Source organism: Mus pahari, chromosome 22 (genome assembly GCF_900095145.1).
Source record: "Mus pahari chromosome 22, PAHARI_EIJ_v1.1, whole genome shotgun sequence".
NCBI classification, from domain to species: domain Eukaryota; kingdom Metazoa; phylum Chordata; class Mammalia; order Rodentia; family Muridae; genus Mus; species Mus pahari.
Genome location: NC_034611.1, coordinates 1507845 through 1519211, shown reverse-complemented (window position 1 = coordinate 1519211; position 11367 = coordinate 1507845). Strand labels below are relative to the sequence as shown.

The following is an 11367-nucleotide window of genomic DNA, read 5'->3' as shown; positions in this document are numbered from 1 at the left end:
ATGCATTCTATATTACTATCACACCGTAGACCTATGTGCCCCATCACGATGCATTCTACATTACTATCACACAGCAAAGCCTGGATCCCCAAAGTGAACCCAAAGCAACTAACTTCAAGAGAAGACAGATGAAATGTAGTTACATGAGTTTCTCTGAAAAAAGTTTCCTGTTTAAGTACAGTCTCCTTTAGCTAGAAATGGCATCACTATGGAAAACTCACATTTTTGAAAACAAACTAATATAGTTTAACTAAAAACCAATTAAGTGCTTCTCAATGTCACTCATGTAAGGAATAAACAATCTAAAGGGCTCACAAATGATATCATCCAGTGAATAGTAGCCACATAACAGAGAAGACCAAAGTGAAATTAATTATATCTAGGAAAGATTTTTGCTAAAGTGATTTCATTTTTATTTCAAATTGCATTTTCCTCATGACTCCTTTGAACTCCTTACTACTTACTGGTAAATCAGTACAAAAATGCACAGTTAGGGTAAATTCTGTAAGAAGAAGGCAACATATAAGAAAAAATAATCTACTTCAGCTCAAATACCCAGGGTTCCAACTATCTTTGCCACAATTTCCTAATAAACTGAATAACTTTGAAAGTCTGTGTGGTTTTGTAACTAAAGACTAACAAAGGCTACAACAGGAAATTCTGGAACACTATGACTTAACTACAACTTTGACTTTTTCTTTTTCAAATATGCAGGGGCTATAAATGCAGACTTGTTATATTAGACAATGTCTGGGGTTCACCAACTATTGACATAAATACTTTTCTAAAAATGTCAAACTAGTAAGAATTTCCGGGTTTTAAAAGATAATTAAAATGCACTCAAGAGAACTTAAGAGAAAAAATTTTCATTTATGAAAGAGTTTGAAAGACATTGTTTCTAAAATACCTCTTTTGGTGGTAGAGGCCTACAAGAGGCCTCAGCAGTTAAGAGCACAGATTGCTCTTGAAAAGGACCGGTGTCCAGCTCCCAGTACCCACCTGTGATCCAGTCCCAGGGGATCTGATGCCTTTGGCCTCCAAGAGCATCTGCACAAACACATGCATGCAAACACGGATGTGTGTGCACATACACTCACACACATACATACATATGCACACACACATATGCTCTCTCTCTCACACACACACATGCACGTACATACACATATACATACACACACACACTCTCACACACGTACATATATACATACACACGCAAACACTCTTTGTAAAAACCTTCAATGGGAATTCCTGAGAATGAAAGGATGATTAGGAATGGGTGTCAGTCACACTCTGCTTTATGAAATCAGTTTTGTTAAGAGCACTCACTGTATAATAATTTTATTTTATAGGCTTATACAGAAGAAAGTGAATTTAATACCTACATGTGCCTGAGCAAATTACCTTTTTGTCATTTGTAAATTTCAATTAAAGACTGGGAAATGAAAATAAAATTAAGTTAAAGCAACTTCTTTTTCCATGGACTCATCTGACTTAACTTGGCACTACAAAAGAGCTAACACATACAGCAGCTTAGTTAGGCTTAAATCGTATTGCAGTGGGCAATGGAAGGCCTAAGCCAAGCCTACACATTCGGGAGGAATGACAACTGTTCATTGTGGAATGAGATGAAAAGCTACTGACCTACAAACAAAGAAAATGAATTTATTGTTTTCAAATTCCAGAAATAAAAGTAACAGAAGAGCATATAATTTCTAACAAACTGGTCTTATATTTTCTAGCTACAGTCTAATTAAATCATATAAGAAACAAAAAAATCTGTATGTTTTCCTACCTGAGAAAATTACCAAGAAAGAAATACACTTTAAAACTCTTATCACAAAGAACCGTCTAGGGTCACATGATGATGTGTACACACATGATAGACCGGAGGCCACTCTCCAGAGACTGTATGCCTTGCGGCTGCAGGCAGTGATCCAGGAGCAGCACATCTCCCAGCAGCACACGCTCATTCCAGTGACACAGCACAGCAATGTGTAACCACCACCGTCACAGATCTGGAGACGTTTACCTTGTCCGTGAGTAAGAGTATATTACCTCAGAGCAAGCTTTTGAGACAGGTGTAAGGAGTGAGCCCAGCAATAGGGGTAGTAGACTATCATTCGGTTAAAGTGGAGATAGGATAAGATTATAGCTGCTGTCATGGCCAAGGACTAATGCATAAGGAACTCGGAAACTTCAAAGCTCAGCCAAAAGCCAGAGTGCAACATGTATTGCGTGCACAGAGCCGAGCCATCACTCGTAGACATTTATAAATGAGCAGTGGGTCTCTTTTCATCACAGTTTATTTTAATTTAACTATGCAGATTATCGGTAGAACTAAGTATTAGTCTAGTGCTTTCACTATATGAATCAAAGTCTTTTGCTTAAACAGTGATTTATTGTAATTCTTAAGGTAAATAACAAATTCTAAAATTATAACTTGAAATTAAGCATTTAAATTTCAGATGACAGAATCAATAATTAGTAACAGCTTCTTCAGCTTCATATTAATAGTGATTAAAAACACTAGCAACTACCTGGCAATAGAATTGAAAGAATCAGAAGGGATCTGTGAAGTAAAAAAAAAAAAACCAAACCAAACATGCAAAATACTCCCAACACATCATCTTCTTTCTCATTGTATAACTGACGCCGTGAAACATTTATAATACATGATATCTTCTACACAATACAGATCTAGAACATTTCTACAAGAAATTACAGAGTTTGGTCTTAAGAAGGAAGACTAAGATGGAAGGTGAAGCAGTGAAATGTGGGGAGCCAGAGTGTCCTGTGCACACGCAAGTTGCAGTCTCATCCCGTTGGTTGACAGTTACGCTTCAGTACGCGGCTTTCAAGGCAACTAGGAGTCGGCACACATAAACTTCCCTTCCCACAATTAACAATTTCTTTAAAATCTCTCATGTATATAGAGGATTGTTGGTTTCATGGAGTATTCCCCCCAAAGGGAACAAGACTAAATAGGAGAGAAGCCTCCTTCCCAAATCCATACGCATGACTCAGCTGTGTGCTGGCTTTAGGTCATCACGAGACAGCTGCTGTATGGAGGTAGCTGCTTCTCCACCCTGGCTCAGCACATGATCCAGTACAACAGATACTCAGTATACCTCCAACAGCCAGAAAGTGTTCCATACTGCTCAGCGCCATGTTTAATGCCCCCTAAGGTAACAGACTTCAAGGGTGCTGGACCTTATAAATGTACCTGTGTCATTACTAACTGCAGGATGGGAAATTCAAAACTGCTATAAAATCAAATCAATAGCAGAAAGACTCAACCATGACTGTAAAAAGGGAAAGTGATGTAAACACTAACACCAAATGTCTCCTGGAAGAATCTTGTTTGTGCAAAACAAAGTGAGAAGATGGATGTGCCAATCAAGACCAACTGGAAGACAGGACCCAAGAGGAAGGCAAGGATGGAGACATGGAAGGAAAAGGGAGGGGAAGAAAGGAAGGGAGACAGGATTGGAAAGGAAGAGGGAAGGGAAGAAAGAGAGGGAGAGGGAGGGAGAGAGAAAGAGAGACAGAGAGTATAAATGTGAATATCAATATGGCAGAAAGCCAGGCAGCAACAGAGTTCCTGGACAGAAGTAACAGAAAACAAGGCATGTGCTATGACTCTCTTTTTTCTGTCTTTTGTGTTTCTAAATAACTTACAATGTTAATGGCATGGAGGCCACATTAGCAGGCAAGAACGAGCCTTCTGATGGACAGAAATGAAGGATTTGGGGCTAATGAGTTTTATTTTCTCTTTTTGTTTTTTTCTTTAAAATCATACCTGAAAGCCTTGAATCCTTGCTAAATATTCCAGTTGTTTTGAAGGCTGTACTGAAGAACAAGGGGAAGTAGGAGAACTTCCTTTTAAACCTATGGCTTCAGCAGTAGGAGATGTTCCGTTCATAAGGAGCTCCCTGGCAACTGTGGCTGAACTAGTTGATGAGGGAGACACACTGAAGAAAGAGCTTGAAGGTTGGTTCATGTCTTTGGGTGATAAGTAGCTTAGACTTGTGCCAGAGGTCACTCTGTGGCGGCTAGCTTCCATCTCTTGATAAACATCAGGAGAAAGATGAAGAATTCCTTTTGGAGCTATGAATAAAATAAAGGTGCACTGTTAATAACATAAAATAATTAATACAGAGACACATTATAGCATTATGGAGTCACTGGCTTCCTTTGCTGTAGTGAGAAGGAAACAAGAAACTGTCCCCCGAGCCTTTTCCTGATGCCTGCAGAGGGAGTGAAGCTCCTCCACTCAGAGTCTGACACCAGTGTAAAAGTCCCATGTGGAGGAGGCTGGGAAGGCACAACATCTTCACTCCCAAATCCAGTATTTTTGTATCTCACATAATAGAAGCAACATCCCCAAATATATATCAACTGAGGCACAGAAGACAAAAGGAAGGCAGCATCAATCCCAATACCATCTTCAGAGACACAGAGCCTAATATCCAGTGGCCTACTTGTGCTTTCCTCCCCAGGGGCCACACCACAGACAACTCTGGACACTGAAGCTTTTGTTTATATTTTTTTTAAGACTGTACTTTTATTTTTATCTCCAACATAATATTTTTATTGATTATTTGGGAATTCCACACAATGCACACTGATGACATTCACCTCCTATTCCTTCTATGTCCACCCACCCACCCTTTTGCCCTCATTAAAAAAAAAAAAAGGAAGAAGAAAGAAGAAAAGACCACAGCAAGTACAGTTTGTGAGGCTCACACACTCCCTGGAGCATGGTCTGACTCCCAGTGGCCATTTCCTTAAAGAGAGCTACATTTCAGCATCTTTATTACAATTTTTAAGTACTCTTTTCAAAGGCTTCCTGTCTAGACTGTTTCTTTCTTTTGGAGTGTGTGTGTGTGTGTGGGGGGTGGTCACAGAAGCCTTCATTCTCAATTATGAGTGAGTCTGAAGTCATTGATATCACTGCAAAAGAAGCTTCCTTGCTTATAACAGCCAGTGGCAGCAGGATTACTAATCTACATGGTCCCTGGTGGCAGCACAAGTCACAGATACCAACATGGCCTCTGACAGCAGCACAGACCATGGATATCCACATGGTCTCCTGCCAAGTCCTGTATGACCATGGAGAAGGAACAGCATGACACAGTTCCTGCTGCTTGAGTGGAGTTAGCAGGGCATGGGCCTTCAGGACTGTTAACAGTTGCTAGGTGTAAAGCCTGTTTATATAATAATGTGTATAATTTACTTTATGTTCCTCCTTCAGGAGATGTTCTCCCTACCAAGGTCAATGACTCCATGACAATTAGAAGCAGCATGAGTCTGAGAAGCTAATGACCTTGGCAAAATGGTAAACACTGTGACCTTCATGGCAGCCCTTAAGGCTATGGGAAAGAACTCTGAAAACATGAGTTTAAAAATATATAAACAGATTTTTAAAAATATATATGCAAAAATATAAGGCTACAATATGAATCATACAAGGGGCTTCATGAACCTAAAAGAACAGAGGCAGCTGCACTATGAGCCAGTGTGTCATTAAGATAATAAGGAAGGCGATAAAGAGGTTTAGGGAGTGGTGCTAATAGGGCAAGATCCCACCCAGACAAGTTCATTGTTTGTGCTTACAGTGGCAGATAGATTCCTGAGTTCAAAGTCAGCCTGGGTCAGAGTGAATTTGAGTCCAGGAATGGTGGGAATGGTGATCTCAGAGCTGGATCCCACCCAGTTAGCTTACTGTCTGTGCTTATAAAGGTAGGCAAATCTCTGAATTCATTTGTCATGTTTTTTTTTTGTTTTTTTTTTTTTTAAAAATGTACTTACTGTCTTTCCTTAAGAATCAAAGGGCTAAGGTCATAAAATGCTGATTTGTGGGATAATCAACAGGGAACCTGGAGTAAATGACTGCATTGAAATGTAAAGAAAAGACTGAGCTTTATTTTCAAGAGAGAACTGCCCAGAGAAAACTGCTTGGAGAGTGAGAATTTCTTTTAGAATTGTTTTCTAGCAGGATTTATTACTTTGGTCAGAAAACCCAAGAACTTTTTCTTGCAGCTTTTCTGACTTTGGTCACAAAATCCATGAGCTATTCAGAAAGCTTTTCTTTTTTTTCTCCTAGCATGAGAGAGGTGTCTGGAGCAGAGAGCTGTCCCTAGCAGACTACAAAGCCAAGAGTTATCTGCACAGCTATCTGGAGGGTTATTTCAAGCAGACTACAGAGGTGTCAGCTTGTACTCATGATTGACTTCAAGTCATTCTTTTTCAGCTCCCAAGCACCTCTTCCTTAGGACCCTCTCTCTAAGCCAAGGCTGGTCCTTGACAGCCTCCAATGATAATATGGCCCATGGGATCGACATGACCTCTAGCAGCAGCACAGACTATAAAGGTCTTTTGAGGAGGCCCAATCCAGAAAATGAATCACTCTCCATCTTGGACATGCTGCTCTTGCTCAGAGCTAGGGCGATCAAGCAGCAGCTGGGCAGCACATGTGGGGGTTGAGTCTGCATAAGCATCAGGCTGATGCACACTACCCTGCCAGCCCTACACAGCATGGTATGCTCCCCAGTCCACAGATGTCATCTCTCACACCTGTCACTGCATCTCTAGTCCCACCTCTCTCTGTTCTGCCATCTTTCCCACCTCTTCACTGCACATTAATTCATTGAAGTGACATTGCAAACTGCAGTGTGTCTCACAGTATACTTTTTGCCTAAACAGCTTTATGTGCAAACACTTTTCACAATGAGTCATTGATCTGGTTCAAGGTTTCTGGTTTCTGAAGCAGCATAAATATTGGACCATCACTGAGACTCATCTTGGATATTCTGTTGTTACCCAGAATCAGGGTTGTTTGTAGCTGGGCAGGGCATTTGGGGTGGGGAGGTAGGATCCATGAGAGCTCCAGGCTGCTTCACACTTCTCTGCCCTTGGTGCTATAGCTACCCTGCCTGCTCACCAGGTATGATCATTATACTTGCAGTTCACAGGCAACTCCTCCATTGCTGGTGGGATTGCAAGCTTGTACAACCACTCTGGAAATCAGTCTGGTGGTTCCTCAGAAAACTGGACATAGTACTACCGGCAATACCTCTTCTGGGCATATACCCAGAAGATCTTCAAACTGGTAATAAGGACACATGCTCCACTATGTTCATAGCAGCCTTATTTATAGTAGCCAGAAGCTGGAAAGAACCCAGATGTCCCTCAATAGAGGAATGGATACAGAAACTGTGGCACATTTACACAATGGAGTACTACTCTGTTATTAAAAACAATGAATTTATGAAATTCTTAGACAAATGGATGTATCTGGAGGATATCATCCTTAGTGAGGTAACCCAATCACAAAAGAAGTCACTAGATATACACTCACTGATAAGCGGATATTAGCCCAGAAACTTAGAATACCCAAGATACATTTTGCAAAACACAAGAAAACCAAGAAGGAAGACCATCATGTGGATACTTCATTCCTCCTTAGAATAAGGAACAAAATACCCATGAAAGGATATAGATACAGAGACAAAATTTAGAGCTAAGATGAAAGGATGGACTATCCAGAGACTAACCCATCCGGGGATCCATCCCATCATCAGCCACCAAACCCAGATACTAATGAACATGCCAGCAAGATTCTGTTGAAGGGACCCTGATATAACAGCCTCTTGTGAGGCTATGCCAGTGCCTGGCAAACACAGAAGTGGATGCTCACAGTCAGCTATTAGATGGAACACAGGGTCCCCAATGGAGGAGCTAGAGAAAGTACCCAAGGAGCTGAAGGGGGCTGCAACCCTGTAGGTGGAACAACAATATGAACTAACCAGTACCCCCTGAGCTCGAGTCTCTAGCTGCATATGTAGCAGAAGATGGCCTAATCGGCCATCATTGGGAAGAGAGGCCCCTTGGTCTTGCAAACTTTATATGACCCAGCACAGGGGAAGGCCAGGGCCAAGAAGTGGGAGTGGGTGGGTAGGGGAGCAGGGGCAGGGGGAGGGTATGGGGAACTTTCAGGATAGCATTTGAAATGTAAATAAAGAAAATATCTAATAATAACAAAAAGAAACATAGCACAAATATATTTAGTTTTTTTCCTACGACTTTTAGTATAACTAGAGCCACATGGCTGTTCTCATGCTTGCTTGGGGTTCAAGAGCCTCACTAACTCGTCTCTAGGCTTTTCGTCAGAAGAATACACCTATGTAATATTGTAATGTGTTTGGAGATAAAAGGTCCATGCCTTCATAATCTCTCATTTTCCCAAGGATAGATCACTCTCTTGCTTCTACTTTGCACTGGTTCCCCATCACTTACACTACAGAGTAGGAACTCCTTCAGACGACGCAGGAAGTCTGTGTGACTCTGTATCACTCCATTCTTGCCTACCAAATTCTCTGTGGAGAGCCTATGCTGCAGACACACTATCTCTAATGTGGGAACACTCTACTAATTAAGGTCAAAGTCACCATGACTTCTTCTAGTCTTTCCCTCCCTCCCTCCCTCCCTCCCTCCCTCCTTCTTCCTCTCCCTTTCCTCCCCCCCCTCTCTCTCTCACACACACACACACACACACACACACACACACTTTCCTCTACTCCCTCACTGCTCCCAACTTCAATTCTAATTGAAGTTTTGAACATTGTTCTGATAATACTGTCTGACTTCACTGAAGCCACAGGCAGCATGTTATGGGAGAAAATGAAAAGAGATCACACATGTGTATGTGCCTCCCTATGCCCAGGAGGAAGGAGATGCAGCCAAGGGGGAGAGAACTAAGGCAGTGAACAGCATGGACATGGTCGGCCTGTAGAGTCTGCGCTGCGAAAGCCCTCCAGGAGTCCCTAACCAGCTTCTCACCACCAGGATGTAAGGAAGTGTGGGAAAAAGGTAAGTGTTCTACATCGTAATTCAAAAAGCATAAAAAAGCTTTGTGCTTTCACACAATTAAACCTGCTTAAAATAATATGTATGTATGTATGTTTGTGTGTATGTATGTATATATGTATGTGTATATATGTATGTATAAATTTTTAGTGCTCTTTTATACCTTTGTGTTTGTTTTCATGTGTTATATATTAATAAGTGTTAGTATTTTTTAATTCCAGAGAAATTTTTATTTAAAATATGTGAAGAAAAAAATGTACTGCAGAAATCTCCATAGTCAACAGAAGGCAAACCTGTTCCTTTAAAGATGTTTTAGTCCTTTTCATTTACATATTTTTACTTTTTAGAACTTCAACAGAAGTCAAAATCCAAGACTATTACATGAATTCTGTGTTTACAAAATTACACTTCTCTACTAATTTTAAAAGTATGGTATTTTGGTTATAAGAATTGTTTTTTGCTTTTGCTTTTTAATGCAGTTCCAGGATTAGGGTTAAGGAAATAGTTGAGTGGTAGAGTTCTTCCCCGTATATCCAAAGTCTGAGTGTGATCCTGAGTACCACATTAGAAACAAAAAGAGAAAACAAAACCCTACATTGCTGCACACTGAATTTGTTTCTAATTTTGATAACTTTAAACATAGCCAGGGACAGCCTTATAATTTAATCCTTGTTTACATGGACATTCCTTTCCTTGAGTACAAGAAGAATTCTAACTGAAAGGATATGCATTTAAGGTTTTTTACATTACTGAAGTGCTCTAAAAAATTGTACTAATTTCACATTCCCACAGAAATATTTGAAAGTGTCTTATTTCCCATTCTGACATTGGATATTATGCTTGAAGAATGTTGCCATTTATTAACAGTGACAGAGAGCAGTTCAGTCGTTGCCTAGGAATGAAGCAGGCAAGAGTGGCAAATTCAAAAGGGCCCAAGAGGGAATTTTGGAAGGGTGGCGTGTAGAAGTACTCACTTCACAGGCTTATAAACATGCCAAAAGGGATCAAAGTACACAAGTCACATACAGTTTACTATACTTCAATTAAAGTTATGAACAGATCTTCCAACTAGACAAGTGAAATGTTATTATTTCTCAATCTTGTTTACTATATCTATATGTATACTATTTATAACTCTTATTTAAATAACTTACATTCTATAACTGTAAATTATATACTCAAGTCAGTAAATCAAGAAACAGGGAAGGCAGGAAACGGGGGAGTGGATCTTGGAGGAATCAAAGGAGGGATGAATAACAATCAATATATATTGTACAAATTCTCAAAGAACTAGTAAAAATAAATAAATTCAAAAAAGAGAAAGGAATCAAGAAAGTTAATATTACTTCAGACTGAGGATTTTTTAATTTTGAGTTTAGACAGGACCTCTCTCCACACCCTCGGCTGGCCCCAGGGGCTGGCAAACCTCCCACCTTTGCCTACTGACCCCTGGGACTGCAGGTGTGCAGCCCCTGGCTTTTGTTACTATGAGGCAGCTCTCCAAGAGGAAGGCAATAGAGCAAGAAGGATGCCCTCATCCCTTGAAGCAACATCTCAGTGTGAATGCTTGGATAGAGTTGTGGTCTCCTGCTGCACAGTAAAGTTGCAGCTGAGCTTTGTCTGTGAATAAAGAAGATTCCTTTCTAGAGTCCGCCTAGAAGGGCAGACACGGACATGTGAATTTATATAATTGGTGGGTCAATTTCTGAGTGGTTTTCAACTTCAACATTGACAACTATAAAGATCACTCAAAATTCCGTTTTTCAGCCAGCTACTGGATGGAACACAGGGTCCCCAATGCAGGAACTAGAGAAAGTACCCAAGTACCTGAAGGGGGTTGCAACCCTGTAGGTGGAACAACAACAGGAACTAACTAGTACCCCCTGGGTTTGTGTTTCTAGCTGCATTTGTAGCAGAAGATGACCTAATCNTGGGTGGGTAGGGGAACAGAGGTGGGGGGAGGGGTATGGGAATCTTTCGGGATAGCATTTGAAATGTAAATAAAGAAAATAATAATAAAAAAAAAATTCCGTTTTTCTATGTTGTAAAATTAAGTTGCTTTTCAATAATATAATAACCTAAAATATCATCAAATAACAAATTAAGATATAAACATTTAAGGAACTTTAACTTGTCATTTAGATTTTCCCAGAAAACGATTTTATTTCCACTAGGATAAACTAAATACACTTCTTCCAAAACAAAGTCCAGCCATTTTAAACAGTCATTGTCACTGAACAGCTTTCAACTTTTCATCACTGTTTTGGATAAGCATTTTTTCATGTAACTACCCTGGGTCTGTTCCTTCACTAAGCTCAAGTTTTGCTTGTGGAGTTCCACTAAGCATCCCATTGCCGTGCTGGAGCTATGACACTCCCTTACATTCACAGTAGTGTGAAATGGCCCTGAGCCTGCTCTCCCACTGACTGCTCCCCCATGGGGCTTTCAGAGTGTGACCAAGGTACACAGCTGTGCTGTTGGTACTGAAGAGGTCAG

General features: G+C 40.4%; 1 protein-coding gene across 8 annotated transcripts in view; it reads right to left on the bottom strand.

Moving 5' to 3' along the window:
• Positions 1-11367, bottom strand: part of Stau2 (staufen double-stranded RNA binding protein 2) — a 299224-nt gene that overhangs the window by 121863 nt on the left and 165994 nt on the right. For all 8 annotated transcript variants that reach the window (XM_029533246.1, XM_021222069.2, XM_029533243.1 and 5 more), the window contains one exon: positions 3803-4110. In XM_029533246.1, the coding sequence (XP_029389106.1) occupies positions 3803-4110 (308 nt within the window). The remainder of the gene's footprint in view (positions 1-3802; positions 4111-11367) is intronic.